We start from the raw sequence: 23941 nt of genomic DNA, 5'->3' as shown, positions 1-23941 counted from the left end.
GTTCAAAGACCAGTACTAATCTACACTCTGTGTCTAAATGCATGCAGTTAACCCTTCTACTTAGTGAATTCACCTGCTTCAAGGTGCATCCATTGCTCCACAGGTGTTTAACTGTGCACTCTCAGCTTCTTTAGCCCCTATAGAAAAGTGTTGTCTAATGGAATGGGATGCTCTGGAGAGCCAGAGCCTGGGGTCACTGTGTCCAATGTCAAGCATCAGAGCAGTGGACGGATGAATCTCCATCCAAAACCAAAAGTTGGAAGAACACTTGTGATCTACTAATTGAGTGTGTTTACATTGAATAACCTCATCATAATCAAATTTCTGTAGTTATCTGATTATTCAAATGGTCATGAAAACAGCATATTCTGATTTCTTACATCAGAGTGAGGTCTTTAAATCTGATAAAGAGGCTGGTATTTAGCTCAGTAATCAGGTTTCTTGGTCCATGTAAGCTCTTACTCTGATTTCTTTCACATGTCTCAGTCTGTGTGTGTGTAAAAAAACAAAAAAAAACAAAACAAACAGAAATAAGCAAGCAGCGTTTTTCACAAGATGGAGCAAAACAGAGCGACACTGAAACCGACTGCATGGTTTTAAATATTTTTCATTTTCTAGGTGACGTATATTCATATTTTCAGGTAAAGCGGCACAATGTCTAAAAAAAATTAAAACACAGCATGAAGTTTTACATTATGTTTTCATCACATCATCGTCTGTGAGTTTATTGGCTGGTTGAAAAGCAGAAAGTGCATTACTGACAAAATCTGATTTTCCACAGCTATCGGGTTATTAAGTGCATGTAAGTGCAGTCATTGTCCAACATCATTACCTGACCTCAGTAATGCTCTTGTGGCTCAATGCGATCAATTCTTCATAACAGTGTTCGTAGAAGAGCAAACTCTTGATTTAATGCCTTTGATTTCAGAAGAAACTTTGAGTAAGCCAAAATTTGGGCATGTAGTGTAGCATAGACTGAAGTGGACCGTGTGGTTAATATTTGCTTCATACATAAGGAAAACATGATGCTGTTCAGTTTTGGAGATTTTTAAATACTACATACATTTTTACTTTAAAAACATAATTTCCTTTGAAGTCTTTTGTCTGCTTATAGACCAATAACTTACTCTTTCACAGTATCAGACTTGTTAAGTAATAGCTCCTGTGCTGTTTATCATAATGGACACTTTTAGAACATGCTACTCAAAATGTTAATGTGGCAAACTATGAATAAATGTCATTGAGGCTTGTTTAGTGCATCTCATTTGCATTTGGCTAACGAGCTCCTTCTAGGCCAGGGGTCGGCAACACCCAGCTCTGGAGCAACATGTGGCTCTTTTACTGCTCTGTTGCGGCTCCACAGCAGAATTAGATTTATAGGTAAAAATAAAAAAACCCTCCTTTACAGTAAAATAAAGCTCTGCTGGTCGTTCAACACTGTTTAACAGTAAATGGTCTTAAACACTGGAGTTAATGTAGAACTGACAATTCACCCTTTAAGCCTGAAGGTTGGCGTACAGACTGCTAGTCACATGGCAACACAGACAACAATCTCACCTATCTAGTAGCTAATAAAACGGCAAAGAGAGAGATTTAAGACGAACATTGATAATTTAGAAATGGATGGACAGACTTGTTAGCATTTATAAGCACTACAACCTGTTTTCAGATATGTATAATCTGCAATGAGAAACTGTAATTCTCGTTTGAATTTTACCGTTCCACCTTAAATGGTGCCACAGTTACATTCTGGCACCTCAGGCACCATTTAAGGTGGAACGGGAAAATACAAACAAAAAGCCGCAAATGGTAAGATGCCTTCAGCCTCGTAAAAAATCGAACATTGAGAAACATTTTACAAGAAACTGTTCTACTTTTGAGGAAAAGTTTCCTGCCAGAGATGCAAGAAAAGGGCCTATAGCTGAGCTAAAGCTTAAGGCAGAGCAAAGAATGCATTTTTGTTTATATTATTTTTTCATCTATACTAGTGCATTAGCACATGTTTACAGCCAAGATGTTAAAATTGACATAAAATACTGTGGCTCCCAAGGTGGAGGTGCTAATCACTACCCTCTCTGCTACTTCGCCTGACCAATGCTTAGCAGAGCTCATCTCGATGCAAAGGCTATGGCTACATATGTAGAACATGCTACTCATGCTAATGGGTAACATCTCTGGCTTCCGCGCTGTAGGCTGGGGTTCAATCCCCACCTGGGTCAGCAAACTACACTATACCAATAAGAGTCCTTGGGCAAGACTCCTAACACCACCTTGACCTTCCTGTGTAAAATGATCAAATTGTAAGTCTCTCTGGATAAGAGCGTCAGCCAAATGCCGTAAATGTAAGTAGTTCTACCTATACTTCCTCTACTTATGTGGCTAGTCTAGTCCTGGGTCTTATTTGCTAATCGGTACCTTTTCTGCTACTTCATCCAACCACAACTTAGCAGAGCTCATCTCAAAGTACAAAGGCTATCCCTAAAGGCTACTGGGATTCTTGGTTTAATCCAGCCCAATACCACTGCAGCCCAAAAGCTGGGTCTTCCTCAGCGCAGAAGCTAATTGCTACCTCTTGGCTTTAGCTGCAACTGAGTTTTTATCCCGTTACTACGTTTTGCAGCAATGCAACTGCTGGAACATTGTCTAGGATGAGAAAGAAGTAGAGGAAATGAATAAGCCAATGCACTAATGTCCAGTGGTTCCAAAAGGTAGAACCATTCCAAAAGGAAGGGCCATTAGAGATCACACTGTTTAACCTAAACCATCTCAACCACCTCCTTACTACTCTTCTTGGAGAAGACCCTGCCTTGACCGCAAGTTTGTCAACATCGCAACATTTCTGTCTGATGTTTTTGTCACCCACATTGACAGGCACTGTTAATTAGCCATCACCCTCATAGGCCTGTACAGTCCTCCATCACTAACTCTGAACTTTTGTCTAGAAGTGTATTGGGTTCATCTAGAGATGATTTCAGGTGATTTAGGACACCCAGAGATGGTATAGGTCGCTGTGGATTTGTTTGCCAGCACAGACTCAAACTACTGCTCTCAGTGGTTCTCTCCTTCTACTTTGGCTCCAATACTCCACGTTATTTATGTTTATAACCACCATATCGCTCCTGTCAGGAGAAAATCTTGTATCTCCATTTTTGACGTTTTTCAGTTTTTGATGTGCTTTGAAAAATACCTGTTGTCCTTTATATTGTGTGTGAATTTCTTGATGAATGGACCAAAAGAAGTATCCCAAAATGACTTAGAAAAAAACTCTGGTTCCATTGACTTACATTAAAAGTAAAGTAGGTTTTTTCTTTCTCCTGTAAAGTTACCATTTTGGAGATATGGGCTTTTCTTTAGACAACAGTGATATTTTAGTTGTAGCCCCATAATAGTGTCATCAGTGGGGAAATGTTTCCACACCTCCAAAGTTCAGTCTTAGTAGTTGGTTGTATTTTCTGCTTCTCACAATCCAAGTAACACATTCAGTGATGTTGAGGTGGTCAATACATTGTTCAGCTTCTTTGTTTGACGCGTCCATCTCCTTTCCTCAGTGAGGTTCTTCTTGATCAGCTACAGGTCCTTTCAGACCCACAGCGCTAAGTTGTCTCATAGTGGAAGGATGGACAGAAACACCTGTGGATGTTTTCAGATCTGAAGTAGCTTGCTTTTCTCCTCGATCTCAGAGATGGAAGCTTTAAGTTTAAGTTCTGTTTATCTGATGGAGGCAGTTTCGGTGTCTACCAGCTCTTCCAGGTGGTTGTTAGGAGCCCCGTTTTCTGTATATCATTTTAATAATTTTTTTGAACTCCAGTTTTGGAAACTCATGCTTTTTTTCTCTCTCTCTCTACTTTGCTTTTGACTCAAGTGTGTATGTTCTGTTAATTTCCAGTGACTACCTTTTGTGTACAGGAGCAGCAAGAGTATCCACTGTGCTTCTCACCACCTCTTCTAGAATTAGAACACAGAACATTTGCAACCAGCAGTTAAATCTGTTTGTTTGTCCTGGTGTAAATATTTTTTACTGGAAGTACCTGTTTTTGTTTACATAGTAAGAGGAGCTGAATGTTTCCTCAGTTTGAGAAAATGTGCTTTTATACCTTTGTAAGCCAAAAATACATTTCTGTCCCAAAAAAACTGTAATTTGCTGGTTCCTGACTCTGTAAAGCCTTGCCCTTTGTGGGGTCGAGCCAGGAAACCACCGCCATCCCACACGTGCAGACGTGCTTATTTTGCAAGCCTTTTTCATAATGTGCTAATTATATGGACTTGACCTCAGTGCTGCTGTCTGCGTTTACCATGTTCAAGGCTATGAATGTTTTCTCCTGCCAGCTTTGACACTGCATTTCTTGCTCTTCAGCTGAACTGCAGCTCACTTGCTTCTTTGCTGGTGAGATTTCATCTCATTGTGGACACTAGTGGACTTGGCTAATGGATGTTTCATTGATTCTCGAATTGGTATTGTTTGGTGTTGTGTTAATAGTGTGTAAATAATGCTTAATCTGTTAATAATGCTTACTCGTGATCAGGTTTGCAGCTTCAGTTGGATATTTGTGGTGAATTCAGTCACACATTTTGGGATTCCTGTGTTATAATAGATAAAATGGATATAGAGTACTATTTGGACAGGAGTAGCTTTACATTTGGTGGTAATGTGTTTGTGAGTTAATCATATCTAAACCAAGTCAGAGCAAGTATGCACTCCCAAAAATAAAAAAATCTGCTCAATTTATATTTGTGGAGTAACTGATTACATGGCTTTTCTTGAGTTGACTGAACTTGAGGACATAAGAGTTCCCCCAGCTCAAACTTCTTAGTTGAGGCAAAAATTCTCCCAGCTGCTGTTTCTAGACCTGCATCTCAGTTAGATAAACAAAACTGAATTTGTGTTGTTTTACTCTTTTTCGCCACAAGCTGGCGCTCCTTCTATCACACAGTCCCATCTGATATATTTTCCTCTTGGGCTTGTGGATATGGACAGCTGTGGAATTCCTGGGATTCAAACTCAACCTCCTGATGTTGGGATGAATTTTCAGACCACATTGGTTTTCCACCACATGAGACGACGCCATGCGTTAAAATTAAAACAATATTTTCTCCAGTGTATTAAACATTTATGGACGCAAAATTTGAGTTGCTTCATGTGTTGCTGAGTGTTGAAGTGGACTAAGCCATCACCCCGACGGGAGATTGTGAGTTTGAGCCCTAGTGATGCCATAGCCCTCCATAAGTACATACCCAAGAGGTAAAATGTCTAGCAGCGTTGTGTGATGGAAAGAGTCCTGGCTAGTGGGGAAATTGAGTGAACTTTTGATTCATCCAAGAAGTCTGAGTTGTGTGAACTCTTGTGTCCTTAAGTTCAGTCAACTCAAGAAAAGCCACATAATCAGTTACTATATAATTTTGAGTTGAGCTGTGTGGAGGCCCTTGAAGTAGCATTGAATTGCTGTCTGAACAGAACATTTTATCATTTTTTTGGCATAATTTGAAAGTGCCAGCTGCTGTTTACACTATGGCAAAATGACATGAAGAAGGGACCAATAGAAATGCTCCAAAAATATTAAGAACAAAATCTTATATTATTTTTCATTGACAGGAAAGTTGTTCCTTCTCCTGTTAAAATCCATTTTTTGGAGATCTCTGTGGCCCAAATCAAGTCAGTATATATTGCCCTACCTCAGATGAATGATGTGTCCGTCTCCTTTTCTCAGTGAGGTTCTTCTTGATAGCCACACATCCTTTCAGACCCACATCACTGAGTCCTCTTCTCACAGTGTGAGAAGTGTGTGTGTGTGTGTATATATATATATACTTCCATCCACCCATCATCTTCCGCTTCTCCAGGGTTCGGGTCGCGGGGGCAGCATCTTAAGCAATGAGGCCCAGACCTCCCTTTCCCCAGCCACTTCCACTAGCTCTCCGGGAGGGATTCCGAGGCGCTCCCAAGCCAGCTGGGCAATAAAGTCACGTCAGTGTGTCCTGGGTCTTCCCCGGGGTCTCATCCCTGGTGGACTTGCCTGTGACACCTCCCGAGGGAGGCGTCCAGGAGGCATTCTAACTAGATGCCCGAAGCACCTCAACAGGCTCCTCTCGATGTAAAGAAGCAGCGGCTCTACTCGAGTCCCTCCCGGATGACTGAACTTCTCACCCTATCTCTCAGGGAGAGTCCAGACACCCTGCAGAGGAAACTCATTTCAGCTGCTTGTATTCGCGATCTCGTTCTTTCGGTCATTACCCAAATCTCATGACCATAGGTGAGGGTGGGAACGTAGATCGACCAGTAAATCGAGAGCTTTGCCTTATGGCTCAGCTCTTTCTTTACCACAACAGACCGGTAAAGAGCCCGCATCACTGCTGACCCAGCACCAGTCCGCCTGTCAATCTCCTGCTCCCTTGTACCATCACTCGTGAACAAGACCCCGAGATACTTGAACTCCTCCACTTGAGGCAAGAGCTCATCCCCGACCCAGAGAGGGCTCTCCACCCTTTTCCACCTGAGAACCATGGTCTCGTATTTAGAGGTACCGGTTCTCATCCCGGCCGCTTCACACTCGGCTGCAAACCGATCCAGTGAAAGCTGAAGTTCATGGCCTGATGTCCCCAATAGGACCACATCATCTGCAACCAGCAGTGATGTGACCCTGAGGTCACCAAACCGGACACCCTCCATCCCCTGACTGTGCATAGAAATTCTATCCATAAAAATTATGAATAGAATTGGTGACAAAGGGGTTCTCTAAAGAAGGCATATTTATTTATAACAGTATATGTTTGGCACATCGCGTCAACACATGGAGTCACAGTCACATTTACTCCTGATAAATGAGCTTAACAATAAAGTCTGCAGTCACACAGGCGGTTCTTTGATACCCAGCAGGATGTTAGTCAAGTGTGGCAAAGCTGCTTCATTTAATGAGAAGTTTGATAAAGTACTTTATTAATCAGGCTAATGAAACCTTTTATTTCCATCTGAAAGCTACAACAAAAGAGGAGAAGGTCAGTGAACAGCAGTGAATCTAAATGAAAGTGATATTTCTACCATACAATGGCAAATGTCCTTTATACATAGTTTCACCTGCACTAATGCACTCGTTCTGCACTTGAATGAAAAGCTTTGTTCTGGTGGGCAGAGAACTGGGTTATAGTAATGCATTGTTCATTAAATTAAGCTTTTTTAAAAATAAAGCTCAACTCATGTCTTGCCCGAGGGCTGTGTAGGATATTTTAATGCACACTTAATTTGCGAAAACGGCATTAAAAGCATTTTCTGAAGCAGGTTTTGACTCCTTGGGCTGTTAAGACAAATGAGTCGTGAACTGCCACTGAACTCCAGCTCAGAAGGTTCTATGAGATGAATCGATAACTGTTTGGAAAGTGATGAAGAGAAAGCCGTGGCTGTGTATGCGGTGTTGATGCAATAAGAAAAGTGCTTAATCTTGTTTATGTGTCTGTTTGTATACGCAGTATATTGAATCTCTCTTTCTTCCTGTGGTGAGGGAATGGGCCTGTCTGTTAAGAGTAAGTGATTGATGGGTCTGTTTCAGACAGAGTGTAAGTAATTGGTCATTTCCTGATGGGTCGGGTTATCTAGGAAAATGGTCTATGAAATAGTGTTCTGGAAGATGGCACATTGTTATCCGTTTTGTCAGTCAGTAACAGGCTGCCTTTCAGAGCTAAACCCAGTTCATATCTTGGATGTTTCTCCTGTATCTTGTTGAACACCTTTAGTTTGTGTTGCTGTGCTATAAGCGTTAAAGCCTTCATAATGTGGGCAGTTATTAGTGCAGTTAATTGCTTTCAAAAGCATGTTGTCTTAGATTGACCCTTCAAAGCATCTGTATTAGTGCCACGCACTAGATATTGTTTTGTTAGAATTCCTGACTGTTGTCCTCAAGTTCAAGTACAGCTTTTAAAGTGATTCCATCAGCGGGTTACAGTGGTTAGTGCTCGTTTGAGAACTATGTATAAATCAACAAGCAGCAAACTAACAAGAAAACTTTGTATCTCTATACTGGTAACTTTACAGGAGAAAGAAAAAAACCTAATTTGCGTTCATTTTTCAAGTAAGTAATTAAGTCAATGGTACCAGACTATTTTCCAAGGAATCTGAAACCATTTCTTTTGGGCCGTTCATCATGACATTTTGACACAATGTAAAGGCCAGCAGGCAGTGTGCGTGTGTGCGTGTGTGCGTGTGTGCGTGTGTGCGTGTGTGTGTGTGTGTGTGTGTGTGTGTGTGTGTGTGCATATATATTTTATATAAATATATATATATACATACGAACACCACTGCTGTCAGAATAAAACCTTGTATCTTCAAAATGGTAACTTTACAAGAGAAGGAAATAACTTTCCTTACTTTTAATGTAAGTCAATGGAACCAGACGTCTTTCCAAGTAAATTTGGCCCATTTCTTTTGATCTATTCATCATGAAACTGACACACAATGTAAAGGCCATCAGGCATTTTTAAATTGTGTCAAAAACTGAAAAATGGAGATAGGAGGTTTTGTTCCAACTGCAGTAATATACGGATTGAAGTGTGCAGACACTGTTGCTCTCACTGGACATCGGTGATGAAAATTGGGAACTGTTCAGTCTGGGAGATCATGGATTTCAGGTGCAGTTTCACGTGAACTCATCAATAACGTTTTATTGAAGTATTAAAAGCTGCTGTCACAGCAAAACCTCGTATCTCCGTTTTTCAGTTTTTGACATAATTTGAAGACGCCTGTTGCTCTTTACATTGTGTTCAAATTTCATGTTGAATGCAAGCAAGCAAGCAAAATTTATTTATATAGCGCTTTTTACAACAGGTGTCGTCACAAAGCAGCTTTACAGAACAATCAGTATTACAGAGAGAAGAGAAAAGAAGAAAGAAAATCCGGGTCCGAGCCCCCATGAGTGTCGCCAGCGGTGACGGTGGCAAGGAAAAACTCCCTAAAAGAGGAAGAAACCTGGAGAGGACCCAAGACTCAGAAGGGGAACCCATCCTCCTCTGGTCGACACCAGATAGCAAAAATTATTAGTATGAAGTTTTATAGTAAAGTGGGAAAAGAAAAGTTCTGAGGCTCAAGCAAGAAGCTCATTGGTGGTCAAACCGGTCCAGAAGGCTGGTGAGCAGCAGCACCAATCAAGGCAGAAGAGGCAACAGCATCAGACACACAGGATGGGCAGCTGATCATCTCGGCAGAGAAAGGAAAGAAAAACACAGAGTCAGTTCTGTAAAGAGTGACTGACCACAGATTACAGTAAAACAGAGCAGTGGAGACTCCAGCAGGTCTAGATCTGACAGGGAAGACTAGTCATCAAATGCTTGACTGTACAAGTAAGTTTTTAGCCTAGACTTAAAGACTGAGTCTGTGTCTGATTCCCGAACAGTAACAGGAAGATTATTCCAGAGCTGGGGGGCTTTGTATGGGGAGCTTTCCCCCCTGATGTAACTTTATTAATTCTAGGTACCAGCAGTAAGCCAGCACCTTGTGATCTAAGTAGGCGTGATGGTTCATAGTGGGAGAGGAGCTCACTCAGGTACTGAGGGGCGAGTCCGTTTAGAGCTTTATAGCTCAGTAATAGGATTTTATAATCAATGTGAAATTTAACTGGTGAACGAACCAAAAGAAACAGCCCAAAATGACTCGGAAAGTAGTCTGTTTCCATCGACTTGCATTAAAAGTGATTTTTTTTCTTTCTTCCTCCTTTAAAGTCATTACTGTGGAGAGGTTTTCTTGTGACTGCAGTGAAATACATTCTGATGAAGCTTATTGATCGGCACACATGGCAATCACAAGACGCACTGCTTATTAAACGGAACCCGTCTTTCTCCTGTAAAGTTACTATGTTGAAGATTTGTTTGTTTTTTGTTTGCGTGTTTTAGTCGATGTCCAAAACAAACGATGTTTTTGCAAAAGGTATTGATGTTTTACAGGAATGGAGACGACAAGCCTGTTTTTTCTTTTCTCTTGTTCAGCTTCTGTGTTGAAATGAATGAAACCTAACTTGGGGGGCAGATTTACTAAGAGAGGCATTAATGACCAACAATTTACTGACACCTTGCACTGGTGGGGTGGTATAACTTCTTAATTTACATATGACCAGCACAGTATAACCACACGTTTGGCTTTTTATATGAACGCCAGTTTCCACCAGATAGGAGAAGTGTTTTTAACCCTTTTCTAAATCTGGTTCAAACAAATGAAGTTGAAACGACGATTTATTGTCTCAAGATGTTGACTTGGTAGGTGGTAATTACTTCTTGAGAAGGAACGTCAGTATTTTGACAGAATAATAAATCAAATTAGATGATTATTTTGACTATGTTCATGTTTGGGTGGAAGGATCACACTTTAAACTTGTTCATGGGTTCTTTAGTAAAGGCAATGGTTCTATTTCGGTATAGATCTGTATAGAACCGTTCCATGCTTAAGCTGTTCTTTGCATGGCTCTTCAGTTTGATGGGCGATGTGTTGTATATGGTTCTAATCACACGTTCAGTGCGCAGAAATAATGAAGTAATGAGTCGACTGCAGACCTATGTGAGCTTTTAACAGTCGTTCGGAGAAAAGTCCTGTTATTTAGGGAAAATCTGCACTTTGGCCGTGTAAAATATGCCCAGAATATTAGGAAAAGTCATTGTTTCTCTAATCCTATTTCATTTCCTTCATCAAATGAAGAATAATGTGAATATGTCAGGCATAAACACACATGTTTTTACAAGCTCTCTTTTCTCCCTGAGCATAAACAGTGTGAGTCTTGTTGGTGCCAGTAATAATAAAGGCTTTTTAAAGGCTTGGTGAACTGGAGTAGGTGCTTCATTACGGTTATCTCCTCCTGATATTATGTGCTTTAACAGAAGCTTCTATACGGTCACATGCAAAAGGTTGAAAATAAGGGAAAATAAGTGAAGACATCCTCCATGGAGAACATACTTCTGCACATTTTAATACACAGTTACTGTTTATTTACTGAATTTAACACACACACATCTGCTAAACCACTTATCCTTCTGGGTCACGGGGAGTTCTGGAGCCTATCCCAGCAGTCATTGAGTGGAAGGCAGGATACGTCCTGGACAGGTCACCAGTCCATCACAGGAAAGACACACACACACACACATTCACACCTAGGGGCAATTTAGCATGTGCACTTAGTGAATTAAACATATTAGAAAAATAAAACACAAAATATGGGCTGTGCAAAAGTTATGGCACATTTTGTTATATTAATAGACCACTGTCATACTTAAGCATGTTCCCTGTAGAGGATTCGCTAATTTACAGTGGGATCCAAAAGTCTAAGACCGCTGCTGAACTTAAAATACGTGTGTTTTACATTCCTTTCTAATTTAATAGTGTTTTTCATTGCAAATGATTTTGGCATAACCATTTGAGCGAAAGGTAGTGGTTGGTTAGTGTGGTGGTTAACACCTCTGCCTTCTACGCTGTAGACTGGGGTTCAATCCCCCACCTGGGTCAGCACCCTACACTGTACCAATAAGGGTCCTTGGGCAAGACTCCTAACACCACCTTGGCCTCCCTGTGTAAAAATGATCAAACTGTAAGTCGCTCTGGATAAGAGCGTCAGCCAAATGCTGTAAATGTAAAAGTGGAATCTATAAAATTTTAACATGAATTTCAGAATTTCTTAGGTTTTGAGGGTATTTGTCCTCGTTTGCTTTAAGTTTGTACAAAAGCCTTTGATGAGCAGATTAAAGGACTTGACGTGGTCAGTTGGACTGAAATTGGAATGAAAATGGAAATACTGCAGAATTTCATTTTGCTTGTTTTAACTTTGCTTTGTTTTAAAGTTGTCAAGACACTAAAACTTTTTGTTGACTATTTCCACGTTTAAATAAATAAATACCGGGTTCTTAATGTGTCTCAGACTTGTGTTGTGTACGCTGTATACTGTGTTCACTCGTTCAAACGTCTCATATAACTGCGCTCTGAGAACATAAAGCAATGAGCCAAACCTTTCATCTTGTTTTAGCGACATATTAATATCTGTTTGTTATTATTATTATTCATCTAACTAATGGCTAGAGATTATTATTATTATTAATCTTAAATTGTAAAACTACGTTTTAATGCCTAAAAAAGCAAATCTGCTGCTTTCTCTTGGAAAAATGTGAATCTTTTCGATGTGTTCCTGTTTCTCCAGGTTAAAGTGGCACATTCCTGGGATTCACAGCTGAGATCAAGCATTTTTCCAGCATGAGCCGAGCGTTTAACAGGAAAAAAGGTGAGCGATGGCTCTTTGGCCTCTTTTCTCCTCCCTCTACTCCATCATTGCATCTCTGTATGTCAGAGGGTCCCTAACAAGCAGCCCAGAGACACTAAACCCTGCAGTCCCACCAAAGAATAATGACTCATGACATGTCCACGTGCTCTCGCGCTCTCTCTCTCTCTCTCTCTCTCTCTCTCTCTCTCTCTCTCTCTCTCTCTCTCTCTCTCTCTCTCTCTCTGTCTCTCTCTCTCTCGCGCTCTCTCTCTCTCTCTCTCTCTCTCTCTCTCTCTCTCTCTCTCTCTCTCTGTCTCTCTCTCTCTCTCTCTCTCTCTCTCTCTCTCTCTCTCTCTCTCGCTCGCTCGCTCGCTCGCTCGCTCTCTCCCCCTCTCGCTCTCCCCGTCTGTCTGTCTTTCTTTCCCTCTCTCCCCTCACTCTCTCTCTCTTTGTGTCTCTCTCTCTCTCTCTCTCTCTTTGTCTCTCTCTCTCTCTTGCGCTCTCTCTCTCTCGCTCTCTTGCTCTCTCCCCCTCTCTCTCTTCCCGTCTGTCTGTCTTTCTTTCCCTCTCTCCCCTCCCTCTCTCACTCTGTCCCTCTCTTCCCTGCTCTCTCCCTCTCATCCCCCCCTCTCTCTATCCCTCACTTCCTCTCTCTCTTTCACTGTCATTTTCTTTTCTTGCTCCTTCTCTGACTTCTTATCTCTCTTTCTCCCCCTCTCTTTGTCTCTCTCTCTGTTGCTCAATCTTTTGCTCTCTCTCTCTCTCTCTCTCTCTCTCTCTCTCTCTCTCTCTCTCTCTCTCTCTCTCTCTCTCTCTCTCTCTCTCTCTCTCTTTCTTCCCCCCCCCCCTCTCTCTCTCTCCCTCCCCCTGTTTCTCTCTCTCCCTCTCTCACCTTTTTCATTCTCATCCATCATTGGCAGTATTGGCAGGCCAGCCTCTCCGTCTCCACCCTGAGTTACTTACGTATTTATTTGTTTATTTATTTATTGGTGGACGTTGTGGAGGCTACCAGCTTGCTGTAATCAGCACTGCCTGCCCCACTCCCTCCTTCTAAATGAATGAATGGGTTGTTGATATGATGAGTCCAAACCACGTCTGGCCCGCCCCGTGATCCCAGGTGTTCTTAGAGTTCTAGTGTCTTTTGCCATGATGCAGTCAGAGATCCGATTTCCGGATCAAAGGAATTTTCTTCCTTTTTCTCCTCAGTTTTTCATCATTTTCATAAAAAACATATATTTCGTGTAATAACATGCAGTTACACTGCTTTTCTTAAAAAAAAACAAATATTAAAAGAATCATTCATTCGGGTCGAGTAACGCTAGTCAGTTTACTCGTTACTACATCAATCAATTTTTTTGCAGTGCACGTTTGAAAGCAGGTGATGTGGAATTGATTTCTGTCTTGGAAACCTGTCTTACGTCACATTCCTGCCACATGATATTGTGAACAGTCTGTACACAGAAGAAATACGTTCATTATGAGGTCAGGCAGTTGGAAGCTGGAAGTGAAACAATTTCCCTCTTAAATGTAGTTAGTAAGTCAAGAAATGTTTGTATTTGTAGTTTCATATCTGACCAAAGTACCTTGCATAGCTAAAATCAGTAGGAGCAGCTTTCTTGAAAACCACGTTTCATTTAGACCTTTTCAGTTTTTATAGGTTACAGCAGTGTGTCCAGTGGTGGACAGTAATGAAGTAGATGTAGTTTATTACTGTACTAAAGTATTTTGGTGTATCTGTACTGAAGTTTCTCCATTTCTGGGCGACTTTTTCCTTTCACTCCACTACATTTCAGAGTCTAATATCCGACTTTTTCCTCCTACATTTTGAGAAATCTGTCGTTCCTTTTGGTTTCTGTGTGTATAAAAACGTAACATGTCAAAACGAAAGAAGCGCAAAGCCAGAGCACCAATCAGGGCCCAGCGGTCACTTTGTTTAGAGCTGGTTTTGACCTGTTGGTCATACCGACCCAGTGCAGCACGCGGTTCAACGTCAGCGCAGCAGAGTAAAACTTTGGGAGAGTCTGTTCAACATAAATGATGAACTAACCTAACTTTGTGTAAATAGAGCTCAATATAGAAATATGTCCACATATGCAGTCGAGACTGACGCGGCTTTTTTCTGAATTTCTACAAACACCATTTCATTTTATAGTAAATGAGTTTGGGCTGGTTTATGTTTATGAACAGACGCCTACAGATCAACATAGTAAAGGAGCTCATCTGTGATCCTGAGTTTAAAGCCAGTTTTTATTCAACTTAAACTTGGAACTAAGTTGCATGAATTTAATTACTCTTTTAGTACTTTTACTTTATACTTAAGTACATTTGATGGTAAATACTTTAGTACTTTTACTCAAGTGGAGGTCTAAAGGGAGGAACTTCTACTTTTCTTCTTCTTTTACTTCATCCACCACTGAGTGTCATACAGTGTCATTAACCACATTAGCAAGTGTGTTACAGATTACTGTTATTATTTTCTAATTTTCTGCATAAATCAGTCTTTGAGATGTAAACAAAGTGGTTTGATGTGAAATGATTTACTGTGGAGAAACTTAGACTCAGATGTCTTTACAGTGGTGGTGATGGGGAAACAGGACTTGCCATGTCTACAACACAGATATAGTCTTTTTATTTATTATCCAAAGCCACCAGTGAACCTACACATGTCTGCTGCGTTTTATATGGAATTCTGATGATGGTCAGACGGTCATGAAGTTTTCTTTAGGGAATATTTTGCCTCACAGCACTCTATGTTCCCTTCCACCATACATGAAGTTTTAATCTACATCTAACATCTTCTCAAAACTATCATGAAACAACATCTCTTAACCTTTTCATGCTGTAACTTCCTGCAAGGTACCTTTCAATGCAGGGATGACCAAGAATTGTCCTGTGAGGACATTTTCACCTGCAAACATATTTTTATACTGTTTATATCTTGTTACATTATAATTTTCCTTTAAAATTTATATTTTTGAAGCAGTTCAGTAACTTTTATATTGTGTAATCTTATAAGACACTTTTAAACAGCCCTAAAACCCACATACCGTCTTTCTTTATTGCGTCACAGCCGTTTGCCAAGACAAAAAGTTTGGGAGACATAAAACTCTTGAGGCATGAAGCTCTTTCACCAACACTACGGAAAATTCTGACTCAGTAAGTTTCTCTTAAATGGAGCATCAAACCACAGCGAGACTGTTTATATCATAACCTGTTGCTTATGCAGAAATTAAAAAAGAAATCTGCAGTTGTAAATCCTCCAGTAATAATGTTGCTTTGCTGCACCAGAGCTAACAGAAAAATGCTGTAAGCAGAATTTCCTTGGAGAATTTTCCACATTTAAATGTTCTGCATATCTCAAGAGTGATCACGCCTGCTAATTATACATCTGCAGAAAATTGCTTCCCTATGTTTATGAAAGTTTTTAAAAGTTAAGCCTGTTTTTTTTTATTGGTGATTTTAATACCTTTAACCCTAAGCTTGCCTTATTTAATAACTGTGAATCATTCGCTGTCTACTATGAATTATTCACTACCTCCTATGAATTATTTGGTATCTACTATAAATTATTCAGTAGCCACTATAAATATTCATTACCTACTATGAATTATTCAATTTCTATACTATGTTATTCACTATCTACTATAAATTATTCAGTAGCCACTATAAATATTCATTACCTACTATGAATTATTAAATTTCTATACTATGTTAGTCACTATCTTCTATGAGTTATTCAATTTCTATACTATGTTATTCACTATCTACTATAAATTATTCAGTAGCCACTATAAATATTCATTACCTACTATGAATTATTCATTTTCTATACTATAGGTTATTCACTATCTCCTATAAATTATTCAGTAACTACTATGAATTATTTAGTATCTACTAAGTTGTTTAGTATGTGCTATGAATTATCCAGTATTTACTCTAAATGATTCACTGTCTGCTATGAATTATTCACTGTTTCTTATGAATTATTCAATCTTCACTATCAGTTATTTAGTAACTCCTATGAATTATTCAGTCACTATAGTAAATTATTCATTATCTACTATGAATTATTCACTATCTACTATGAATTAAACCAACACACAGCACAGATTTCTGAAGAATGCTTCTTTCCGTGCCTCGTGCTGCCGTCCCCGCCGTCTCAGACGCCCGACACACAGCAGCACTGTTGCTTTGTGAAGAACTACAAAAGCACATCCAGCCATCTGTCGTAGAAAAAAAGCTCTGAACTCTTTCACGGAGTGACAAAGGTCCATCCATGGCTTTCCCAACCACATCACAACTGACATTTACCAAAGAGAAACTCTCTAATCATTTTGTGAGCACGCATTCATTAGTGCTTGGTGGCATGTGGGAGATAATGAAGGCTCATAATGAGAGCGGAGCCAGGAGTCGATGTGGTAATGTGGTCATGTTTCACCTGCACACGTAACGTCTGCAGAGTCATCGCGTGGCATTTCATTATTACAGCTGGTCAATATTGAGCTCCACGCCGCCATAAATCCTAGAGGAGCAGAGCGGTGGAGGTCCATGTAGAAGATTTGCACCGTGTTTATGCGGAATATCTAATGACTGGAAGAATAATGAGTTGAGGAGGAGTGTTCAGATCAGCACTTCGGAGGACCAGCCTTCGCGTTCAGCTACTTTGCCATGATTTAAAATGGATTTTTATCGTATTGGTTATTACTGTTTATGAAAAAAAAACATCTTTAATGTTTTGTTCATTGTGGCTTGACAGCAGCAGAATTGTTCAGAGGTTTAACAGGAGCAGCTCATCCAGGAACAGCACACGTTTGATAAAAAGAATGTTTAATGGAGAAATGAATAACTGTGGTGATTGGATAATGCCTGCGCGACCCCTAACTGTAATCCTCCAGTACACTCTCAGAAATGAAGGATGAAACTGTCACTGGGGTGGGACCCTCAAGGGTAGATCTCAGCATCTTTAGTCAGGAAACATAACAGAGCCATAATCCACTGAAATGATGTTCTAAGCTGTACTGGCTCTGCACACCACGTCTCGCCTCCAGGCTTTTATTCTGCTGCTCTGTTTTTAACATTACGTTGAAAATACATACACAAAAATGTACTTTTCACCTGGAAAAACTTGCACAGTTGCACCTTAAAACCACTTGTGTTGTGTTGGATTGTCAACGCAGCCCTCTTCTCCCACTCTTCACACTCTGAGAGCAACACCGCAGAAGAAATGCTGGCACAGGCTTCCAGTATCCGGAGTTTCAGGTGCTGCGCATCTTGTATCTTCACAGCATAGACCGTTGCCTTCAGATGACCCCAAAGATAAAAGTCTAAGGGGGTCAGATCGGGAGACCTTGGGGGCCTTTCAACCGGCCCACGACGACCAATCCACTTTCCAGGAAACTGTTCATCTAGGAATGCTCGGACCTGACACCCATAATGTGGTGGTGCACCATCTTCCTGGAAAAACTCAGGGAACATCCCAGCTTCCAAAGGTCCGATCTATGGATACTGGAAGCCTGTGCCAGCATTTCTTCTGCGGTGTTGCTCTCAGTGTGTGAAGAGTGGGAGAAGAGGGCTGCATTGACAATCCAACACAATGGGCAGCACTTTGAACACATTTTATAAGTGGTCAGAAACTTGTAAATAACTCATGAAAGAATAAAGTTACATTAAAACCAAGCACACTCCTGTTTCTCTTGTGAAATTCTCAATAAGTTTGATGTGTCACACGACCCTCTTCCCATGGAAAAAACTAAAGTTGGATCCAAAATGGCCGCCATGGTCACCATCCATCGTGAGACGTTTTCCCCTTCCCATAAACTAATGACCCACAAACAGGAAGTTAATATCACCAACCATTCCCATTTTATTTGGGTTTATCCATATAAATGGCCCACCCATTGAGCATTCAATGAGCAATTTCATGGACAGTTTTCATTGCTAATCGATTTATTCCACTGATTTTTCAAAATTATTGCCTAATTTAGATGTTGAGACATAAAGAAAGTCATTCGGAGTGGTTTGATGTGAAATGGGTTGTTGTAGATTTTTTGACAGTGATGGTAGCGAAGGTTGGGACCGGGGTCACCATGTGTACAACGCAAATATGGCCATTTTGTTTACCATCCAAAACCATCAGGGAACCCACACATGTCCTCTGAGTTTTAATATGCAATAAAGATGACGGTAAATAGTGGAAGATCTGGGGGAAAAAATCCTTTGAGTTTATTTCTCCTTATGGTCTAACACTCATGTGGCGTGTTAGTGACACGACATGACATTTCTTCCGACAGGTTATGGTTGAGTTACTTCTGTTTTAAAAGTTTTAAATAATCTTAGGTCTGCTTTGGATGCCAAACAACACTGTGGTGCAATATTCATTGACCTGGCTGAAGCTTTATTATTCTATTCTAATAAATAGATGGAGCAGCACAGGCTTGGTACATAAGATATCTCTCTTGCATGTATGGCTAGAAACTATTCTTCCCCCTGTCTGGTTACTAAAGGTGTCCCACAGGGGTCAATATACAGTCCTACATTCTTTACACACACACACACCCACATACATACATATATATATATATATATATATATATATATATATATATATATATATATATATATATATATATATATATATGCTGATTACACTATCCTATGCCGCTGACTTTGTGCTGACTTCCTCCAGGTTTAAATTCCTTTGTCAGCCTTAAATTGTCATTAAACTTTTCTAAAACCAAGATCGTGTGGTTCAGTCCACTACAACCACCCCATATAAATCTATGCATCTGGTTAGATTATCTTTCTCTCACCATTTTCCAAAACTACAAAGAAAGGTTAAGGCCAAGCCTGGACTTTTTATAGAAATTGTTCCTCTTTCACTCATGCTGCCTAAATAACTGTGATCCAAATGACTGTTCTTCCTTTGTTTAGTTATGGTGATTGAGTTTACAGTCTGGTGTGCAGTGGTGAATTTCAGAAGCTTGAAGTTCATTATCGTTCTGCCTGTTACTAATTGCCCTTTTATAAGCCCAATTCCAAAAGAAGTGGGATAGTAGCTAAAATGCATATAAATCAGAAAGCAGTGATTAAACTGTAAACTGCCTTTTACAGATATTTCATTGAAAAAAAGACAAATAATGTATATTTAATAGTTTACCTTTTCAGCATTTGTGAGTTTTCGATAATTCCAAATTTGATACTTGCAAAAACAGTCCAGAAAAATTGGGACATAGACAGTATAAGACTGGGAAAAAAGACCTGTTTTGAAACTTTCCTTAGGTAAACATCTGAATAGATAACAGGTGATGCCATCATGATTGGGTGTAAAAGGAGCATTCGCGAAAGACCGTCACCGACTTCATGCTAAACTGTGTGAGTAAGTAGTCCAACAGTTTAAGGACAGTGTTTCTCAACACACAATTGCAAGGAATTCATGCAGGACATCTGGATGGACATCTGGATGGACATCTACAGTCCATAACATTGTTAAAAGATTCAGAGAATCCAGAGGAATCGCTGTGCATAAAGAAAAAGAGGGATAGTGTAGGGATAGTGTAGTGGATAACACCTCTGCCTGTAGACTGGGGTTCAATCCCCACCTGGGTAAGCCCCCTACACTATACCAATAAGAGTCCTTGGGCAAGACTCCTAACACCACCTTGACCTTCCTGTGTAAAATGATCAAATTGTAAGTCTCTCTGGATAAGAGCGTCAGCCAAATGCCGTAAATGTAAGTAGTTCTAGCTATACTTCCTCTACTTATGTGGCTAGTCTAGTCCTGGGTCTTATTTGCTAATCGCTGTCTTTTCTGCTACTTCATCCAACCACAACTTAGCAGAGCTCATCTCAAAGTACAAAGGCTATCCCTAAAGGCTACTGGGATTCTTGGTTTAATCCAGCTCAATACCACTTTCATCCCAAAACTAAATAATTAAAATAATTTCCATTAACATCTCCAATTACCATATATTCAAAAAGGAGAGCTAAATTCCAAACATACTTTAGTCACTGGTGTTTTATGAATGTGGTGTAACACCAGTGACTGTAAGTCCAGTAACATTCTGGTCAAACGGGGGATTTTGTAAATTGGCTGATGCATTGGTAGTCAGGTGACCTTGTGCAACCGTTTAAAATCAGTAATAAACATTATATTTGACATTATTTTGAATAAAAAACTTATTACCCAGCTATTAAACCGCATAACACCAGTGACACAAGTTATGTGCAGCCTGATAACTAGTGACCAAAATCTGTGACAAATAATTTTTTAAAAAATTAATGTTTTTAAATGTAGTCTAATGTTACTGTTATGTAAACATGAGTCTGTTTTATACCAATCTCTTAATTTAAAGATAAACCTATTTTAAAACTTAAAGTTAAACCTCTGAAAAATATTTTTATATTAAAAATAGTTTCTCAAATGTTGAAAATTGGTTATGTGATGAGTTGTTTTACATATCACTGCTGTCAGAACCAAACCTTGTATCTGTTTTTTTTCTAAAATGACTGGAGAAAAATGTCTGGTAATAGCACAAAGAATTTAAGGTGGCAGTAAATTAAGATATCAGTAAATGTAAGGTAGCACGCCAGTTAAGGTGGCAGTAGATTTAAGGTAGCACGGAATTTAAGGTAACAGAGTTGGGACTTAAGACTCTACTCGTTAAGATACTGCTCCGCAAGGAGGAAGCAATATAGCAACAACATACGTTTCTGCATGCTTTTGTCACCTAGACTGGATTCCTTTGGGCTACTATCTGACCTGCCTAAGACCTCTAACACAACGTTACAAACGCCATGACTTTTTTTGTGCTGTGTTTCAGATATTTCTGTTTATTCATCATCTCCAATTACAGAGCTCTGCTTCTGTCAAAAGAAAATCTCCACCAAGTAAACATTTCCTCATAATACCTTTTATCATGAGCCCATTTGGAAATGGCTTGCCGTACAGATTTTCAAAGAGCCCTGGTTTGTCTCCTAGGGCCTGATTAAATCAAAGAAACTTTCATTTTTGTAGTTTTTCCCCTCTGATCTTGCTGAAGGGCTGACCAGATTTAATTGTTGTTTAGACATTAGATAGCTGGACCGGCAGTCTGTGTGGACCAGTGTGGAGGCAGAGAAACTGTTTGTCTGATAACAAAGGAGTAATTGGCCCCATATTCTCTGGAAAACAGTGTACAAGAGCCTCACATCCAATTACCAGACACCGTACATTAAATAGCCACAGTGCCTGTGATTTAGAGCATAATAAAGGCTAGTTTAGGCCAAAAAGGACCAGCATGAACACTAGCTTAGATGTTTCGCAGAGAATGTTGGATAATGAATTTGTGTGTTTATTCAGTGATATTTCTCTGTCTAGAGTAAAGTATTGATTATTTTTAGAAGAACAATGAGGAATTGTGTAATTAGTGATCGGCTGGCGTTTCCCATACACATCAGACTAATGCGTTGATGAACTGCTATCATTATTGGAGTCTCTAAATGAATCTGGCTGTTGTGTTGTTTTGGTTTTTTTCCCTTCTCTCAAATGTTTCAGGAGCCTCAGGTACAGGCCATGCATTCTCAGGGATGCTGCAAACAGCAGGACATAAGTAGTCCTCGTTTTTTTAGTGAAGACATTTCCAGGCAATTAGAGAATTATTGTTCTACACTTTACAAAAAAATAAAAAGATTTTAATCCTGCAGTTTTCAAGCTAGAACCACAAAACTTTGCAGGATTGCTTGTGCTTTTCTAAGTGATCCTATGTACGGTTTTCATAAAACGATCATTCACAGATTGTTTTTTTCCCCATTGGAAATGAATTGCAGAAAATTCAGGACATTAAGACTAACTGACACAAGTGATGTTACAATGCGCATCTCTCACACAGACACTCATACATACAGCCTAATGTACAGCAGTGACAGCGCAAACAATGAATTTAAGGTGGCACCACATTTAAGGCAGCACTGAATGTAAGGTGGCAGTGAATTTATGGTAGCACTGAATTTAAGGTTGCAGTGAATTCATGGTATGAGTATATTTAAGAGGGCAGTAAATTTAAGATTTAAGTTAAGTGATACTTTTTAAATCCTACAACCGGGGAAATTCCACCTCCACATTTAACCCATGCGTGAAGTGAAACACATACACACTAGTGAATACACACACACACTAGGGGGCAGTGAGCACACTTGCCCGGAGCGGTAGGCAGCCCTATCCACAGCGCCTGGGGAGTAATTGGGGGTTAGGTGTCTTGCTCAAGGACACCTCAGTCATGGACTGTCTGTGCTGGGGATCGAACCGGCAGCCTTCCGGTCACAGGGCCAGTTCCCTAACCTCCAGCCCACAACTGCCCCAAAATCAGTAAATATGTGGCAGGAAATTTAAGGTGGCCCTGAATTTAAGGTGGCATTGGTTTTAAAATTAAGAGACCCTTATTAGTCCCACAACGGGGAAATTTCACCTCCGCATTTAATCCATCCGTGAAGTGAAACACCACATACACTATAATGAGCACACACACACACTAGGGGGCAGTGAGCACACTTACCCGAAGCAGTGGGCAGCCCAATCCGCAGCGCCCGGGGAGCAGTTGGGGGTTAGGTGTCTTGCTCAAGGACACCTCAATCATGTGCTGTTGGCTCTGGGGATCGAACCGGCGACCTTCCGGTCACGAGGCTGGTTCCCAAACCTCCAGCCCATGACTGCCCCTAAGGTAAATAATTAAGGTATCTACTTTTCTTTTTACCTCACAACCTATTTGACTAGTCAAACATTACTCAATATTCACCTGAGACAAATAGAAAAAAATCCAAATACATACAGCACTGGACAAAAGTTGGAAACAACCCTTCATTTATTTCATTTCCTGTCAAAACAGCCATTAAGTACTTATCAGTTATTCATTATTCAGCATCAGAGTAAAAGTGCAAAAAATACTCCACAGCGAGTAAATATAGTGTAATTTTAAATTTAAGTTTTCCAAATAATTCAAAACACACCGTCAGGTGTAATACCTGCCCTCAGCACCAGAGGTCAGTGTCACCCGAGTGCTGAACTGATTCCTTGTGACACCTTGATCTCTTTCACCTGCAGCTCCTCTACCTCCCTTTATAAAGACCTCCACAAGCTCATGCCCTCTGTGAAGTATTGCCAGTTTGTCTGCGTATTGAGTCTTGTTTCACTGCTGTTGCTGGACGTGTGGGTTACCTGGACTTTTTTCCGAACTCTTGGACTTTGCCTTTTGAACTTTTGGTGGTCTTTGGTGGCTTTGCTGGGTTCAGTGATGTTGAGGTCTGAACATCACTGATATTCTGAGAACACCAGCAGCTCCTGTGTTTGATTTCCAAGTTACCTTCTTATTTCCGTTCCTCAGTAACAGCTTAGACATGGACGGGGGCAGTTTTGGTGGTCCACCAGGTCCTGCTGTTAGGAGCTTCATTTTCTCTGTAGCTTTTAATCATTTCTAGTTTTGGAGAATGTGGAAATGACTTTTCCCTTCCTGAATAATGTAATGTCTGTATTGACTGCAAATGGAATAAATGAAAAATTAGATATGGATATATTCTTATGACTACATGAATCCATGATTTGGGTTCTTCTAAAGATGTGATGTTCTAGCGACTGTGTTTTCCTCTGAAGGGCTCAGTGTAGTCACAGTGTGCAGAGCAGGTAAACACATACTACTGGTGACTATCTAGAGTTTAAATTTACATTTATAATACCATAAAGTATTTAGCCTGATGATCCT

General features: G+C 40.1%; 1 protein-coding gene across 9 annotated transcripts in view; it reads left to right on the top strand.

Moving 5' to 3' along the window:
* gulp1a (GULP PTB domain containing engulfment adaptor 1a) overlaps positions 1-23941 on the top strand; it is a 165861-nt gene that overhangs the window by 105995 nt on the left and 35925 nt on the right. For all 9 annotated transcript variants that reach the window (XM_037539262.1, XM_017710617.2, XM_017710623.2 and 6 more), the window contains one exon: positions 12153-12233. In XM_037539262.1, the coding sequence (XP_037395159.1) occupies positions 12206-12233 (28 nt within the window). In that variant the 5' untranslated portion in view covers positions 12153-12205. The remainder of the gene's footprint in view (positions 1-12152; positions 12234-23941) is intronic.

The sequence above is a fragment of the Pygocentrus nattereri genome, chromosome 6, assembly GCF_015220715.1.
Source record: "Pygocentrus nattereri isolate fPygNat1 chromosome 6, fPygNat1.pri, whole genome shotgun sequence".
In the NCBI taxonomy this organism is placed as follows: Eukaryota; Metazoa; Chordata; class Actinopteri; order Characiformes; family Serrasalmidae; genus Pygocentrus; species Pygocentrus nattereri.
The sequence above is the reverse complement of the archived record's forward strand: the minus strand, read 5'-3'. Positions and strand labels throughout refer to the sequence as shown.